Here is an 18517-nt window from a genome sequence, read left to right as displayed (position 1 = left end):
TTGGAAAACCTCCCTGGTCTTTTTGGTTGTATCTGTGTTTGAAATTCACTGCTCAACTGAGGGACCTTACAGATAATTGTATGTGTGGGGTACAGAGATGAGGTAATCATTCAAAGGTCATGTTAAACACTCTTATTGCACTCAATGAGTGTGACTTGTACATTTTTACTACTGAACTTATTTAGGCTTGCCATGAAAAAAAGGGGTTGAATACCTCTTCAAAGAGTGTGTTCGTTTATGTAAAAAAAATCATTATAAGAACTGATTTAACAAATCATTATCATTGTTACGAAAACAACATCTTAGAATGAAAACATCGCAAACACGTACAAACTAGATTATTTTAATTTTATAAAATGTACAAAATAGAAAATAAAAATCCTCACTTATTTCAAATAGTTAAGTATTTTTCTTGTGTCATTACAATAGATATACAACATGATACAAAACATTTATGTACAAGACTGAGGTTGTGCAGTGAGAAAGACATCAATGAGATAGCATCTTCTCCACAGAGTCCAAAAGAAATGTAGAAGAATAGGGGGGAAATTAAAGGCAATAAGTTAATAAGATGGTTTTAGTGCAGGCAGGTCCTCAGAATTTGCAGCAGAAGCCACAGCCCTTGTTGTGACAGCAGTTGCAGCACCAACGGCACAGGGAGAGGTGGCTCTGACGCTTGAACCTGAAATGCTCCTGTATCCCGCCAAGAAAAGAAAATGAAGAAAAGAGGGAACAAGCTCATGGTAAGTATTTCTGTCCACGTCTCCACTTCACAAGCACGTTGTGCACAGTTCGCCCTGAAGCCCTCTCTAACGGCTCACAATCAAACGATAACAGGTAGCGCAAGTAGGTTAATTCAATTCTGTGGGGCAAAAGCAACCACATCGATTTTAATTTGCTAAAGGTAATTACTTCATTAATTCACTCAATTGAACGTACTGGTGGACGAATGGACTCGCCGCCTGGCTGTTGATGTTCCCCAACTGGACTGTCAATGCTTCCAACCTCGTCATTTTTTCTCCTGCAAAGACATTTTGCACAAATGAATAATGATCAACCTCTAAAATAGATGCAGACATGTTTGAAGTGCGTTGGTGTTAGAAAATTAGCCAAATCTCGGAGAAAAGAAGAGCGATGCTTTCAAGGATGAACATACATGCGAGGACGACTGCAAATGCAACACTGAAGGCCTTCATTCTCGGTTTTGTTAGGAAGGTTATAGCCTATTTAAAAAGTCTGGTTGAAATCAGTTGGAATTCAAGTGGCAGTATATAAAGAAGATCAGAACTCTTACATTTTCCCATAAAGAGACACTCTCCAGCACACAATTTTAAATGCAATAGATGAGTCCCAAGTTAGTTGATGGTCCTTTTGGTGTCTGTGGTTGAGGGACTTCTCTGTCTTTTGTTGAGACTGTGGAACACCGGTATTATACACACTTTGGCCACTATTGTGCAATCCTGCCACTAGATGACACAGCCACAAAGTCAAAACAGCTTTCCCGTTTTGACAACGGATGCCGCTCCGGCGGAAGTAATCAATTGACAAATATCCCGGCCAATCACAACACAGTAAGTAACACTGTGAAACAATATCATTCCACTATTACATCAGATATATTATGGACATTTTCATTACACTGCAATGCAAAAATGAATGAACAAAATTCCTCTGTGGCACCTTTCATTCAGTTGTTTCAAGTGTTATGAGGAATACAAGAATATGATATTATTATGTGGCAGGTATTGTATTATGTAGTGTTCATCAGACCTTATGAAAAATACATTTCTTTAAAAGCTCTAGGTAGGCTATATAATAGTGAGTCATGCAAGGAATTATTAGGCAATGGTCATTTTGTAGTTGAGGAAAAAAATGGATTTATTTGAAAGTGTAGGCAGCTGAAATGTCTTGTGTGGCTCAGTTGTTAGAGCATGTTGCTTGCAATGCCAGGGTTGTGGGTTCAATTCCCAAAGGGGGAAAAGTATGAGGTTAATACACTTACTGTAAGTTGCTCTGGATAAGAGTGTATCTATAAAACAATGTACAATGACACATTTCATGCTATGCTGCTATATCACATTTCATTAACACAAAATTATACTGTGAAAATTGTCATTTGCATCCTCAAAAAAGTCTGATAAGTGTTTAATAGCCTAATAATAACAAATTGTATGTGCTCTCAGTGGCTCAACTTGTTTGATACTATACTATTACATTTGAATCCATTCAATAATTATTTTGTTGGCTGTGCCCAACTTGTCTCTGTAAGTGAAAATAGCATTGTTGTGGGGACCACTGAGCCCATCTGTCTTGTATACAGAGAACCCTTTGCCATCGTTTGTTGACTTTGGGTGACTGGAACATCAGTGTTAAGAAATATAACCACGAGTGACTTCGCGTTGGAATCCACCCACCTAGCTTCATTTGTTGAGTAGTAGTGAAAGTGGGGGTGAGGGAGGAACTTTATGCAGTGTCACCAGCCGCCAGCACTATCTTTGAGAATCTTCTGGTCAAACAGAGCTCGGCTCCAGTGGGGCGGACACAGAGACACAGTCACCTAGACAGGCGCCAGTCCACCACTCGCTCCTCCTGGGCCGGTGCATTGGCCCCCTGTTTCCCCCCTCTGTCATCCTAACTACCTCTGTCTCCTCCCTCCTCCCTCTCATGTACTTTATTTGCCTGGGCACTTGACACAAAATGTCCCAAAAATTAAGTTAAGAAAAATATTTACTAATGAAATAGCCAACCGCCAAAAAAATACAATTGGCAGCTTTCTTCCAACCCCCACCTTCTCCAGACCAGCCAGAAAGCTTGTTGGCTTGCACGATTGCTGTGGCTAATTTGTTCATGTAGAACTGGGTCACTATCATCTCATTATTTGAAATAAAGGTAAACAATATGCTAATGAACTCCAGTAGTGTTCAGTGTTCTAAAACCCTGCCTCCGACTACAGCAACTCAGTCCAACTAGTCCCCTGTTTGCTGGGACATTCTCTGCCTCATGGGGCAGTGTTGAGCACTGACTGTTTTTTGGGCTGTACTAACAAGCCAGACCTAGTTCATACAGGAGATAGGATTTTCAAAGTGCATATACTAATCCCAATGTCAGTCTCCTTTTAGCAGAGTAGTATGGACTACACTGAGTGTACAAAAAAAGAACACCTTCCTAAAAGTTGCAAATGCATCGGGGCATGGACTCTACATGGTGTCGAAAGTGTTCCACAGGGATGTTGGCCCATGTTGACTCCAATCCCACAGTTGTGTCAAGTTGGCTGGATGTCCTTTGGGTGGTGGACCATTCTTGATACACACAGGAAACGGTTGAGCGTGAAAAACCCAGCAGCGGTGCAGTTCTTGACACAAACCAGTGTGCCTGGCACCTATTACCATACCCTGTTGAAAGGCACTTAAATATTTTGTCTTTCCCATTCACCCTCTGAATGGCACACATTCACAATCAATGTCTCAGTTGTCTCGAAGGCTTTAAAAAAACATTTGACCTGTGTCCTCCCCTTCATCTACACTGATTGAAATGGATTTAACAAGTAACATCAATAAGGGATCATAGCTTTCACCTGGACTCACCTGGTCAGTCTATGTCATGGAATGTGTGCCATTCAGAGTGGTTAAATATCCCTATTTTGAAATACAGTCCCTTCAGAAAGTTTCTCCTACTTATTTCAAATTGTGTTGTGTTACTGCCTGAATTCAAAAGGTATTCAATATATTTTGTTCACTCACCCATCTACATACAATACCCCATAATGACAAAGTGAAAACATGTTTTTAGAAAATATTAGCAAATGTATTGAAATTAAATACAGAAATATCTAATTTGCATAAGTATTCACACCCCTGAATCAATACTTTGTGGAAGCACATTAGGCAGTGATTACAGCTGTGAGTCTTTCTGGGTAAGTGCCTGAGAGCTTTCCACACCTGGAGATTGCGCAACATTTGCCCATTATTATTTTCAAAATTCTCAAGCTCTGTCAAATTGTTTGTTGATCATTACTAGACAACCATTTTCAGGTTTTGCCATAGATTTTCAAGTAGATTTAAGTCAAACTGTATCTCGGCCACTCAGGAACATTCACTGTCTTCTTGGTAAGCAACTCCAGTGTGGATTTGGCCTTGTGTTTTAGGTTATTGTCCTGATGAAATGTACATTGATTTCCCAGTGTCTAGTGGAAAGCAGACTGAACCAGGTTTTCCTCTAGGATTTTACCTGTGCTTAGCTCCATTCCGTAAATTGTTTATCCTGAAAAACTCCCAGTCCTTAGCGATTACAAGCATACCCATAACATGAGAATATGGAGAGTGTTACTGAGAAATGTTTTGTATTGGATTTGCCCCAAACATAACACTTTGTATTCAGAAAAAAAAGTAAATTGCTTTGCCATATTTTTTGCAGTATTACTTTCGTGCCTTGTTGCAAGCAGGATTCATACTTTTCACTCTGTCAATTAGGTTAGTATTGTGGAACAACTACAACATTGTTGATCCATCCTCAGTTTCTATGAGATTGCCATTAAACTGTACAACTGTTTTAAAGTCTCCATTGGCTTCATGGTGAAATTGCTTAGCGGTTTCTGTCCTCTCTGGCAACTGAGCTAGGAAGGACACCTGTATCTTTGTAGTGACTGAGTGTATTGATACATCATCCAAAGTGTAATGAATAACTTCAACATGCTCAAAGGGATATTCAATGTGTGTTTCTTTTTTTAACCTATCAACCAATAAGTTCCCTTCTTTGCTAGGCACTGGAAAACCCCCCTGGTCTTTATAGTTGAATCTTTGTTTGAAATTCACTGCTTGACTGAGGGACCTGACAGATAATTGTATGTGTGTGGTACTGAAATTAGGTAGTCATTCAAAAATCATGTTAATTAACCAATAACAGTCTAAGCCCTTTCTAAACTATAATGGAATTGTTTTAATACGGTCATGACAAAGATCATTTAACGATTACATTTTAAGACCCCTTGAAGTAGCCTTAAATATATAAAAAATATATTTTATGGGAAAAAAAGGTTGGGCCTTTATGTTATTAGCCCATACAAATGCATTGAATAACAGATTCACTACATGGAACAACAAATAGTCCCCAAAATAAATCTCAAGGAAGTTTGTTCTGAAGTGTCTGTCCTGTATTTGAGAGATATAAGAAAGATCAGGAAACATATACGCTACCGTTCAAAAGTTTGGGGTCACTTAGAAATGTCCTTGTTTTCCATGAAAACATAAATGAAATCAATTGCAAAATGAATAGGAAATATCATCAAGATGTTGACCAGGTTATAAATAATGATTTTTAATTGAAATAATAATTGTGTCCTTCAAACTTGGCTTCGTCAAATAATCCTCCATTTGCAGCAATTACAGCCTTGCAGACTTTTGGCATTCTAGTTGTCAATTTGTTGAGGTAATCTGAAGAGATTTCACCCCATGCTTCCTGAAGCACCTCCCATAAATTGGCTTGATGGGCACTTCTTAAGTACCATACGGTCAAGCTGCTCCCACAACAGCTCAATAGGGTTGAGATACAGTGACTGTGTTGGCTACTGCATTATGGACAGAATACCAGCTAACTTATTCTTCACTAAATAGTTCTTTCATAGTTTGGAGCTGTGCTTTGGGTCATTGACCTGTTGTAGGAGGAAATTGGCTCCAATTAATCGCCGTCCACAGGGTATGGCAAGGCGTTGCAAAATGGAGTGATAGCCTTCCTTCTTCAAGATCCCTTTTACCCTGTACAAATCTCCCACTTTACCACCACCAAATCACCTCCAGACCATCACATTGCCTCCACCATGCTTGACAGATGGTGTCAAGCATTCCTCCAGCATCTTTTCATTTTTCCTGCATTTCACAAATGTTATTCTTTGTGATCTGAATACCTCAAACTTAGATTTGTCTGTCCATAACACAGCGTTGTACGAGATCTTCAAATTCTTGGCAATTTCTCGCATGGAACAGCCTTCATTTCTCAGAACAAGAATAAACTGACGAGTTTCAGAAGAAAGTTCTTAGTTTCTGGTCATTTTCAGCCTGTAATCAAACCTACAAATGCTGATGCTCCAGATACTCGACTAGCTTAAAGAATGCCAGTTTTATTGCTTCTTTAATCAGGAAAACAGTTTTCAGCTGTGCTAACAGCAAGATGGTTTTCTAATGATCAATTAGCCTTTTAAAATGATAAACTTGGATTAGTGTCATTGGAACACAGGAGTGATGGTTGCTGATAATGGGCCTCTGTACGCCTATGTAGATATCCCATTAAAAATCTGCCGTTTCCAGCTACAATAGTCATTTACAACATTAACAATGTCTACACTGTATTTCTGATCAATTTGATGTTCTTTCAATGGACAAGAAATGTGCTTTTCACTTAGACACGTCTAAGTGACCCCAAACCTTTGAACGGTAATGTATACTGTTGAAGTCGGAAGTTCACATACACCTTAGCCAAATACATTTAAACTCAGTTTTTCACAATTCCTGACATTTAATACTAGTAAGGATTCCCTGTCTTAGGTCAGCTAGGATCACCACTTTATTTTAATAATTTGAAATGTCAGAATAATAGTAGAGAGAATTATTTATTCCAGCTTTTATTTCTTTCATCACATTCCCAGTGGGTCAGAGGTTTACATATACTCAATTAGTATTTGGCAGCATTGCCTTTAAATTGTTTAACTTGGGTCAAAGGTTTTGGGTAGCCTTCCACAAGCTTCCCACAATAAGTTGGGTGATTTTTGGCCTATTCCTCTTGACAGAGCTGGTGTAACTGAGTCAGGTTTGTAGGCATCCTTGCTCGCACATGCTTTTTCAGTTCTGCCCACATATTTTCTATAGGATTGAGGTCAGGGCTTTGTGATAGCTACTCCAATACTTTGACTTTGTTGTCCTTAAGCCATTTTGCCACAACTTTGGAAGTATGCTTGTGGTCATTGTCCATTTGGAAGACCCATTTGCGACCAAGCTTTAACTTCCTGACTAATGTTTTGAGATGCTGCTTCAATATATCCACATAATTTTCCACCTCATGATGCCATCTATTTTGTGAAGTGCACCAGCCCCTCTTGCAGGAAAGCACCCCCACAACATGATGCTGCCACCCCCGTGCTTTACGGTTGGGATGGTGTTCTTCGGCTTGCAAGCCTTCCCCTTTCCCCCCCCCAAAATAACGATGGTCATTATGGCCAAACAGTTCTATTTTTGATTCATCAGACCAGAGGACGTTTCTCAAAAAAGTACCATCTATGTCCCCATGTGCAGTTGCAAACCGTAGTCTGGCTTTTTTATGGCTGTTTTGGAGCAGTGGCTTCTTCCTTTCTGAGCGGCCTTTCAGGTTATGTCGATATAGGACTCGTTTTACTGAGGATATAGATATTTTTGTAACTGTTTCCTCCAGCATCTTCACAAGGTCCTTTGCTGTTGTTCTGGGATTGATTTGCACTTTTCACACCAAAGTACATTCATCTCTAGGAGACAGAATGTGTGTCCTTCCTGAGCATTATGATGGCTGCGTGGTCCCATGGTGTTAATACTTGCGTACTGTTGTTTGTTCAGATGAATGTGGTACCTACAGGCATTTAGAAATTGCTCCCAAGGATGAACCAGACTTGTGGAGGTCTACAATTATGTTTCTGAGGTCTTAGCTGATTTCTTTTGATTTTCCCATGATGTCGAGCAAAGAGGCACTGAGTTTGAAGGTAGGCCTTGAAATACATCCACAGGTACACCTCTAATTGACTCAAATTATGTCAATTAGCCTACCAGAAGCTTCTGAAGCCATGACATCATTTTCTGGAATGTTCCAAGATGTTTATAGGCACAGTCAATGTAGTGTATGTAAGCTTCTGACCCACTGGAATTGTGATACAGTGAATTATAAGTGAAATAATCTGTCTGTAAACAATTGTTGGAAAAATGACTTGTGTTATGCACAAAGTACATGTCCTAACTGACTTGCCAAAACTATAGTTTGTTAACAAGAAATTTGGGGAGAGGTTGAAAAACGAGTTTTAATGGCTCCAACCTAAATGTATGTAAACTTCCGACTTCAACTGTATATATTTGTTCATGTAGTTAACCCCTTATTTTTGCACTAAACAATTTCCATATATATAGTACTTCCATTCATTTTTTCAACTGGTACCTGGGGACCTTCAGACGAGTCCCGTGAGGCCTGTGGGCGTCCCAGCGCTAAACAACCAACATGTACGTGTTTGTTAGAGTCTCACCTTCCATGGAGGAGTCATTTTAGCCCAAACGGTTCAGAAGCTACAGACAGAAGTTGGCAGACTAGTTGGCACACTAGCTTTCCCAGAAAAATGGAGAAAACCATCATGTTTGTGAGAGTCTCATCTTTCCATAATAGTTTGAAGGCCAAAGTTTTTGCAACAGAGGATTTTGGAAGAAGACCAATTTTCGGGAAGTCTCTTGGTCTGACAAACACTGCTATAGCTCTCTCACCTTTCACCACAGATGCGGAAGTGCGACATCGGTGGATTTAGTGGATGGAGATGCATAAAAAAAACAGATATCTCTAGCTTAAACTGACAGATTTTTATCGAGATTTTATTATGCAATTTTTTTTCCTGTGGGGGCTTGGATTTCCGTTGGGGCTCGGACATCGACTTTAGTTTTTTTTAAACACTATTATTGCACACAGAGTGAGCCCATGCAACTTATCGTGTGACTTGTTAAGTACTATTGCATTTATTTAGGCTTACCATAATAAAATGGTTAAATACTTATTACTTCAAGACATTTCAGCTTTTTGTTTTTTTATTCATTTGTAAACATTTCTAAAAACATAATTCCACTTCAACATTATGTAGGCCAGTGACACAAAATCTCAACTTCATCAATTTTAAATTCAAGCTGTAACACAACAAATGTGGAAAAAGTCAAGAGGTATGAATACTTTCTGAAGGCACTGTGGATTCCATTCCCAGACGCGACTAATTTGAATAAGCCTCTGGCTGTCAGGACTGAACATTTAGCCATAGGGTACATTTCTATAGCAGATTCATATTTCAGAAACAACCATGTTTGTTATTCAAAGAATGTGTTTATTTATATTTAAAAAAGTGTCACTGTAAGAAATCATTTAACAAATCATTATCATAGCTACAAAAACAACATCTTAGAAAGAAAATATTGCAAACATGTACAAACTAGAAAATGTACAAAACAATTTACACAATAGAAAATAAAAATCCCCACTTATTTCAATTGGCTATATCTTTTTCCTGTGTCATTAGGCTATACAATAGATATACAACATGATACAAAACATTTATGTACAAGACTGAGGTTGTGCAGTGAGAAAGACATCAATGAGATAGCATCTTCACCACAGAGTCCAAAAGAAATGTAGAAGAATAGGGGGGAAATTAAAGGCAATAAGTTAATAAGATGGTTTTAGTGCAGGCAGGTCCTCAGAATTTGCAGCAGAAGCCACAGCCCTTGTTGTGACAGCAGTTGCAGCACCAACGGCACAGGGAGAGGTGGCTCTGACGCTTGAACCTGAAATGCTCCTGTATCCCGCCAAGAAAAGAAAATGAAAAAGGTGAGAACAAGCTCATGGTAAGTATTTCTGTCCAAGTCTCCCCTTCACAAGCACATTGCACACTGCTCGCCCTGAAGCCCTTGCTAATGGCTCACAATCAAATGGTTAACAACTAGCGCTCGTGGGCTAATTCAATTCCAAGGGTGAAACGCAACCACTTAGATGTTAATTTGCCAAAGGTAATTACTTAATTCATTCACTCAATTGAACGTACCGGCAGATGCATGGACTCGCTGCCAGGCTGTTGTTGTTCCCCAACTGGACTGTCAATGCTTCCAACCTCCTCCGTTCGCACCTGCAAAGACATTATGTACAAATGAGTAATGACCAACTTCTAAAATTGATACACACATGTTTGTAGTGGGTTAGTGTTGGAGAATTAGCCATACCTCGGAGAAAGGAAGAGCGATGCTTTCAAGGACGCACATACATGCGAGGATGACCACCACTGCAAATGCAACACTGAAGGCCTTCATTCTCGGTTTTGTTAGGAAGCTTATAGCTTATTTAAAAGTCCTGTTGAAAACAGTTGGAATTGAAGTGACAGTTTATGATGAAGATCAGAGCTCTTCAATTTTCCCAAAAAGCGGCGCTCTCCAATGCACAATTTTCAATGCACTAAGACGAGTCCAAAGTTGATTGATTGTCCTTTTGATGTCAGCGGATGAGGGACTTCTCTGTCATGTGGTGAGACTGCGGTGCACTAGTATTTATACACACTTTGGCCACTATTGTGCAATCATGCCCCCCCTCCCCCATTTGGACAATGGAGCGCATTCCCGTCACATATTACCTAATCCACTGTCCCGTTTTCAAAAATGGGAAATTGTATTGGTTTTTTTGTCTTTCCTTTAGGGTGGATAACTGAAAATTGATGATCATTTATTTCCTCTGTCGAAATCTGATAGAATTGTGGAAATTACCCAACAGCAGGAGTCATGGACGAACAGTTACTGGAAGTGCATGGCTGGCTGCACAGCCCTTTTGTCTGACCTGGGAAATCCCTCCAGATGAGGGAGTGAGCCATTACAGTATCTATTCCTCTGTCTAAAGGACTTCATTATAACCCTTCCAATGGAATAATTAGCCCTCTTTTGACATGTAATTAGCAATGCTTTCATTTGACGTATAATGTGGTGTAATGTGAGGAACCTGCAGTCTAACAGAATAAACTTCATTTGAAAGAAAAGGAGCAGTAAAAGAGTAGAAAGGAAAAGACAGGTGCAAACGGATCACTTCTTTCAGGGTGTTTCAAGTGTTATTAGAAATAGAGGAATATGACAATAATATGTGACACGCGTCATGCTGTGTTTATCAGACCTAATGAAAAATACATTTCAAAGGTCAGGCAGGCTATATAATAGTGATTCACACTTGAATTGTTTCATAAAGGTATTTTGTAGTTGAAACAAAATAAGAAGACACATTTAATATCCTGCTATGCTGCTACACTGAGTGTACAAAACATTACGAACACCTTCCTAATTCATCGGGGAATGGACTATATAATGTGTTCGAAAGCGTTTCACAGGGATCCTGGCCCATGTTGACTCCAATACTTCTCACAGTTGTGTCAAGTAGGCTGGATGTCCTTTGGGTGTTGAGCCATTCTTGATACACACAGGAAACTGTTGAGCATTAAAAACCCAGCAGCGTTGCAGCCCTTGAGACAAACCGGTGTGCCTGGCACCTACTACCATACCCCGTTCAAAGGAACTTTATTGTCTTGCTCATTCCCCCTCTGAATGGCACATGTACACAATCCATGTCTCAATTGTTTTAAGGCTTAAAAATCCTTCTTTAATCTGTCTCTTCCCCTTTATCTACACTGATTGAAGTGGATTTAACAAGTGATGGGAAGAGCAGGTGTTCTTAATGTTTTGTACACTCAGTGTGAATCATATTTCATGTACACAAAATCATACTGCAAATTGTAAGCCCGTGAATGCCTAATTTGCATCCTCAAAGAGTCTGTGATGAGTTGATAAGTGGTTAATAGCCTAATAATAATTAATTGGATGTTCACTCAAGGGCTCAACTTGTTGGATATTATATCATTATACTATTAGGTTTTAATCTATTCACTAAGTATTTTATTGGCTCTGCCCAACTTGTCTCTTTAAAGGGATACTTCAGGAGTTTTACAATGAGGTCCTTTATCTACTTCCAACTGCATGTGGAGACATACAAATGGTATTAATCCACAATTAATCTCACTCTGGGAAAGTAGATAAAGGTCCTTATTGCCAAAATCATCCCAAAGTATTAAGTGAAATAACATGTTGTGGGAACCCCTGCGTCAGTCTGTCTCGCATACAGAGAACTCTTTGCCATCACTTGTTGACTTTGGGTGACCGGAAAATCAGTGTCAACAAATATAACCACGAATGACTCCTCATTGGAATTCACCCAGCAAGTTTAATTTGTTGAGTATTAGTGAACGCGGGGAAGAGGTAGGAACTTTCTGCAGTGTCACCAGCCGCCAGCACTATCTTTGAGAATCTTCTGGTCAAACAGAGCTCGGCTCCAGTGTGGCGGACACAGAGACACAGTCACCTAGACAGGCGCCTGTCCACCACCCGCTCCTCCTGGGCCGGTGCATTGGCCCCCTGGTTTCCCCTCTGTCATCCTAATTACCTCTGTTTCCTCCCCTCCCCACTCTCACCACCTCATATGTACTTTATTTGCGGATAATTTGTTCATGTAGAACTGGGTCACTATCAGCTCATTAGGGAAAAACGTAAACAGTATGCTAATGAACTGTAGTAGAATTTAGTATTCAAAGACCCTGCCCTAAACCTGACTATAGCAACTCTGTCCAATTAGTCCTCCTTTTGCTCTGACATTATCTGCCTCACGGGGCAGTGTTTTCCCTGACTGTTTTAGTAGGCTGTACTAGCAAGACAGACACTGTTAGTACAGGGGTCAGGATTTTCCCAGTGCAGATACTGTGCTACTGCCAATCTTCTTTGGAAATTCCAGTCTCCTTTTAGCAGAGTAATATGGACCAAGTTAAATGTTCAATTGAGAAATGGACCATCTTGCTTCCCATTTGTCTAGCAGAACCTACCAGAGAAAAACTGAAATATCCACATAAGCAACGCAGAGAACTTGTCTTGTAGGTCCCCGTGAGCACATGACTTGTCCTTCTCACCACTGATTGGCCTGTCTGTCTCTTGTTGTAAATAAGAAAAGATGTATCCTGTAGTGCTTACTGTAGAGCTAGATCAGAGTCTGTGGAGAATAGAGGTACTGGGAGAAGTGTGAATCACTAAAGCTCTTCTGCTTTGCACTCTTGACACGAACAAGCCTCAGACTGACAGAACTGGACAGGCTGAGTTTGGAGACCATACCCGTTGTTGAAATGCAATTTCTCTAAGGTAGAGAACATCTCAGCACACAAAGGAGAAACAGTCATTCATGCAACGTTTTCGAACTCTTGAGGCCTACAGTACAAGAACGTATTGAGGACTGTGGCATTTGTTGGAGTCAACCATGCATGTTTATTACTAGCCAGCAACTCTCACTGGGTAAGCATTGTAATTATAAAGACATCCTGTTAAAATTCTCCTCGAAGAATTGAGGACAGTTGTGCTGTATAGTGCTATTTAAGGCATACAACAATAAGAATAGTAGAGGTAGCTAGCGGGGGAAAAAGGTGAATCTCAGGTATGATATGAAATGCATCCAGAACGTTTCAAACAAATAATCATATGAGGATTCATAGTTCTACTCAAACACTATAAAATAACAAATAAGTGACCTAACTATATTTATTACAGTATTGCTACACTTATTACAATGAATGTTTAAATACATTTCTGACATATATGTCAGCTTTGAGGACATCCCACTGGGTACAGACTTCAGTTCAACCTCTAGTTTAGATTTACATTCATAACGTGAAATCAACTAAAAATATCACCCTTTCATTGGATTTAGGTACAACATTGAGTGAAAAAAAGCTACATTCCCTTACGCTGATGACTTTTTGCAAATCCAATCAGTTTTCCACGATTCAACATCCACAACAACAACAACAAAAAAGGGGGGGGGGAGAAATACATTTGTTTGGTAAGAACAGCCTTGGTGGCATTCTGAATAACTACAATGGTTAAATGTCCCTATTTTGTCATATCTAATGAGACCATGTTGATTCTTAACATGGTACCTATGTTGAAATTTTGAAGGCTTATTATGGGGTTGTCTGATGTACCATAAATCAAACCCTGTACGGCTGCTACTCTGAATAGGCCGGTTGTCTGCATCGGTCTGTTAGAGTGCCATCCTAACAGTGGGGAAAGAAAGAGAGAGAGTATGTCTCAATCTGAGGGACATGGGATCAGAGATCAACCCATTCAAACAGAGCAGGGGGCACACAGGCGCCTGGCTGGCTGTGTGTGTTTGATTGGCGGCTGTCAGACTGGCCGAGAGACAAGCTCAGAGGGAGGGAGGGATGGTGGAGGGGGAAGTAGGGGAGGTGTGTGGAGGTGGTGAGATCATGTGGCAGAGGAGAAAAATGAGATGCATCAGTATTAATAAGGATCGTGGTGATTTTGCAGCAGCATCTGTCCATCTGTGAGAGTTGAGTGACGGACCGTGCAAATTTAAATAAATACAGGGATTCATATCTATGATGAATTTACTGGTGATAAGATATTGTGGTTACTTGTTAAATTCATTGGATTTTTCATATAAAGATGTAAATAGAGAGAAAACAAGACAAATGTGAACTGTCTAACATTGTGACTTTCGCGCTAAATAAGTATTTTTTTATGTGCTGTACATCTGATTATGTAAATAGATGTATACATGCATCTAAAGACTAATATGCTGTACGATCATTTATTAATGAATTCACCAAATAATAATTAAGAGTAACTCAAAAATTATACTTGGAGACTGTTTACGACACTCTCTGTTTGTAGAGATGGAGGTCCTTTGGATGAAGATCCTGGTCATTCTGAGTTTAACTGTTACTGTGTTCTCTGAACCAGCTGGCGACAAAGTCTCTGAATATCTTAAAGTCGCCTGTATATGAGCCAGGGACAGGGAACAGTTTCCTGTTTCCTGTGGGTTTTGTATGTGTTACAGAGGCACGCCTCTCTGCGAAGACATACACTGTTATACATTGTGCAACGACCCTTACACACAACCAGGACACTGCTGTGGAGAATGCAACCAAAGTCCTCAACAACGGCCAGTCAGAGGGGTTGGGTTAAATGCGGATGACACATTTCAGTTGAATTGCATTGAGTTGTACAACTGACTAGGTATCCCCCCTTCCCTTTTCCCTTTCATTACCTGACCCAAGAGTCTCTTGCTGGAACTGCACCTGCAATGACGGCTCAAAGATTTGTGAGAGGACGAGGGAGTGCCCCAATGCTCCAAAGGTGGAAAATGAATTCAATAAGAGCATTATCTTCAGCAACGGCAGGTCCATCGCTGACCCCCAAGACTCCTGCAGAGTGTACCACTGCCTTTATGCTGCACAGTAGTGTACAATGAAGAAACCGTGTCCCACTGCTGCTACAGAGAGTGTAAGTGTACGTACTCCTACACCGACCGTACGTACTCCTACACCGACCGTACGTACTCCTACACTGACCGTACGTACACCTACACCGACCGTGCGTCCTCCTACACCGACCGTATGTACTCCTACACTGACCGTACGTACTCCTACACCGACCGTATGTACACCTACACCGACCGTACATACACCTACACCGACCGTACATACACCGACACCGACCGTACGTACACCTACATCAGTGTCCCCAACAACGGCCAGTTCACCCGTGCCCCCAAACATCCGTTACATGTACAGTACCAGTCAAAAGTTTGAACACACCTACTCATTCAAGGGTTTTTCTTTATTCGTACTCTTTTCTACATTGTCGAATAATAGTGAAGACATCAAAACTATGAAATAACACATATGGAATCAGGTAGTATCCAAAAAAGTGTTAAACATATCAAAATATATTTGGGATATTTCAAAGCAACCACCCTTTGCCTTGATGACAGCTTTACACACTCTTGGCATTCTCTCAAACAGCTTCATGGGGAATGCTTTAACAACAGTCTTGAAGGAGCCCTTACACAGGCTGGAGGAGTGTTTTGGGTCATTGTCCTGTTGAAAAACAAATGATAGTCACAAACCAGATGGGATGGTGTATTGCTGCAGAATGGTAGCCATGCTAGTTAAGTGTGCCTTGAATTTTAAATAGATCACAGACAGTCACCAGCAAATCACAAACACACACCATTACAACTCCTCCTCCATGCTTCACGGTGGGAACCACACATGTGGAGATCATCCATTCACCTACTCTGCGTCTCACAAAGACATGGCAGTTGCAACCAAAAATCTCAAATTTGGATGAAAGGACAGATTTCCACCAGTCTAATGTCCATTGCTCATGTTTCTTGGCCCAAGCAAGTCTCTTAGAAGTGGTTTCTTTGAGGCAATTCGACCATGATGGCCTGATTCATGCAGTCTCCTCTGAAAAGTTGATGTTGAGATGTGTCTGTTACTTGAACTCTGTGAAGCATTTATTTGGGCTGCAATTTCTGAGGCTGGTAACTAATGCACATATCCTCTGCAGCAGAGGTTACTCTGGGTCTTCCATTCCTGTAGTGGTCCTCATGAGAGCCAGTTTCATCATAGTGCTTGATGGTTTTTGCGACTGCACTTGAAGAAAATGTAAAAGTTCTTAAAATGTTCCGTATTGACTGACCTTCATGTCTTAAAGTAATAATGGACTGTCGTGTCTCTTTGCTTATTTGAGCTGTTCTTGCCATAATATGGATTTGGTCTTTTACCAAATAGGGCTATCTTCTGTATAACACCCCTACCTTGTCACAAACACAACTGATTGTCTTAAACGCATTAACAAGGAAAGAAATTCCACAAATATACTTTTAACAAGGCACACCTGTTAATTTAAATGTATTCCAGGTAACTACCTCATGAAACTGGTTGTGAGAATTCCAAGAATGTGCAAAGCTGTCATCAAGGCAAAGGTTGGCTACATGCGCAATGCCAAGCGTCGGCTAGAGTGGAGTTAAAGCTTGGGGCCATTGTTCTCTGGAGCAGTGGAAACGCGTTCTCTGGAGTGATGATGAATCATGCTTCAACATCTGGCAGTCCGATGGACTAATCTGAGGTTGGCGGATGCCAGGAAAACGCTACCTGCCCCAATGCATAGTGCTAACTGTAAAGTTTGATGGAGGAGGAATAATGCTCTTGTTTTTCATGGTTCAGGCTAAGCTCCTTTGTTCCATTGAAGGGAAATCTTCACGCTACAGCATACAACATTTTAGACAGTTCTGTGCTTCCAACTTTGTGGCAACAGTCTGGGGAAGCCCCTTTCCTGTTTCAGCATGACAGTGCTCCCGTACACAAAGCGAGGTAGCTACAGCAATGGTTTGTCAAAATTGGTGTGGAAGAACTTGACTGGCCTGCACAGAGCCCTGACCTCAACCCTATCGAACACTTTTGGGATGAATTGGAACGCCGACAGCGAGCCAGGCCTAATCGCCCAACATGCCTGACCTCACTAATGCTCTTGTGGCTGAATGGAAGCAAGTTCGCGCAGCAATGTTCCAACATTTAGTGGAAAGCCTTCCCAGAAGAATAGTGTCTGTTATATTAGCAAGGGGTGGACCAACTCCATATTAATGCCCATGATTTTGGAATGAGATGTTCGACGAGCATGTGTCCACCTACTTTTGGACATGTAGTTTACTTTTGTGTTTTGTGTTTTCAAACAACAAAAAATACTACACATTTTTGGTAAACTAAGTCTTATGGCACTGGATCAGTGCACAAGCTTGAAAGAAAGTTAATGCACATGGATGTACTTCCAGAGCGAGGATAATACAGTGAATTTGGTCCTAAAGGGGGAAGTTAACTGGAATTTGAAAGCGAACACATTATGTTATTATTGCCACACTGTCACGACACTCACTGGTGTCTTGTGTCTCGACTTTCATTCAAACACCTCTGCACCTCAGATAACATCACGCTCATGGTCACAGCATCTAATTTCTGACACTAATGCAGTGAATTTGGAATAGAGGGCCACAAAGCTATGAGGACTAACAACTGTGTCATTTGTCTGGGCTATTGGTACGGTTCATAGCATGTTAACCAAGGGTCACAGTAGCCTAGTGGTTAGAGTGTTGGACTAGTAACCGAAAGGTTGCAAGTTCAAATCCCCGAGCTGACAAGGTACAAATCTGTTGTTCTGTGCCTGAACAGGCAGGTAACCCACTGTTCCTAGGCTGTCATTGAAAATAAGAATTTGTTCTTAACTGTCTTGCCTAGTAAAAAATAAAAAATTATAACTATACTAAACAAAAATATAAATGAGCATTTCTCCCTTTTCAAGCTGATTAAAGAGCATGATCATTGCACAGGTGCACCTTGTGGTGGGGACAATAAAAGACCACTCTAAAAGGTGTAGTTTTGTCACACAACACAATGCCAAAAATGTCTCAAGTTTGAGGGAGCAAGAATTAGCATGCTGACTGTAGGAATGTCCACCAGAGCTGTTGTCAGAGAATTGAATTTCTCTACCATAAGCCACCTCCAATGTCATTTTAGAGAATTTGGCACAACGTCCAACCGTTCTCACAACTGCAGACCACGTGTAACCACGCCATCCCAGGACCTCCACATCCGGCTTTTTCGCCTGCGGGATCGTCTGAGACAAGCCACCCGGACAGTTGATGAAACTGAAGAGTATTTTTGTCTGTAATAAAACCCTTTTGTGGGGAAAAACATTCTGATTTGCTGGGCCTGGCTCCCAAGTGGGTGGGCTTGGCTCCCAAGTGACTGCGCCCAAGCCCAGTCATATGAAATCCATAGACCTATAGATCCTAATGAATTCATTTCAATTGACTGATTTCCTTATATGAACTGTAA

The 18517-nt window shown here is 40.7% G+C and overlaps 2 protein-coding genes across 2 annotated transcripts; both read right to left on the bottom strand.

Moving 5' to 3' along the window:
• Positions 1–427: 427 nt before the first annotated feature.
• LOC135521613 (hepcidin-like) lies at positions 428–1196 on the bottom strand. Its single transcript, XM_064947323.1, has 3 exons — positions 1111–1196; positions 960–1021; positions 428–737 (listed from the first exon to the last, which is right to left on the bottom strand). The coding sequence occupies exons 1-3, from the start codon at positions 1194–1196 to the stop codon at positions 595–597; spliced, it is 291 nt and encodes a 96-aa protein (XP_064803395.1). The 3' UTR covers positions 428–594.
• A 7581-nt stretch (positions 1197–8777) lies between these two features.
• On the bottom strand, positions 8778–10282 carry LOC135522366 (hepcidin-like). The gene is made up of 3 exons (XM_064948542.1): positions 9972–10282; positions 9797–9877; positions 8778–9550 (listed from the first exon to the last, which is right to left on the bottom strand). The coding sequence occupies exons 1-3, from the start codon at positions 10056–10058 to the stop codon at positions 9452–9454; spliced, it is 267 nt and encodes an 88-aa protein (XP_064804614.1). The 5' UTR covers positions 10059–10282; the 3' UTR covers positions 8778–9451.
• Positions 10283–18517: the final 8235 nt, after the last annotated feature.

The sequence above is a fragment of the Oncorhynchus masou genome, chromosome 30 (genome assembly GCF_036934945.1).
Source record: "Oncorhynchus masou masou isolate Uvic2021 chromosome 30, UVic_Omas_1.1, whole genome shotgun sequence".
NCBI lineage: Eukaryota > Metazoa > Chordata > Actinopteri > Salmoniformes > Salmonidae > Oncorhynchus > Oncorhynchus masou.
Note: the sequence above shows the minus strand (reverse complement) of the source record. Positions and strands in the feature narration are given on the sequence as shown.

Excerpts from the sequence above, each read along its gene's own strand:
- LOC135521613 (XM_064947323.1), bottom strand. The coding sequence starts at position 1,196 with ATGAAGGCCTTCAGTGTTGCATTTGCAGTCGTCCTCGCATGTATGTTC. Across the intron at positions 1,022-1,110 it reads CTTCTTTTCTCCGAGATTTG|GAGAAAAAATGACGAGGTTG; the intron begins GCTAATTTTCTA and ends ATGTCTTTGCAG. Across the intron at positions 738-959 it reads GGAACATCAACAGCCAGGCG|CTTGTTCCCTCTTTTCTTCA; the intron begins GCGAGTCCATTC and ends ACTTACCATGAG.
- LOC135522366 (XM_064948542.1), bottom strand. The coding sequence starts at position 10,058 with ATGAAGGCCTTCAGTGTTGCATTTGCAGTGGTGGTCATCCTCGCATGT. Across the intron at positions 9,878-9,971 it reads TCGCTCTTCCTTTCTCCGAG|GTGCGAACGGAGGAGGTTGG; the intron begins GTATGGCTAATT and ends ATGTCTTTGCAG. Across the intron at positions 9,551-9,796 it reads GCGAGTCCATGCATCTGCCG|GAGCATTTCAGGTTCAAGCG; the intron begins GTACGTTCAATT and ends GGCGGGATACAG.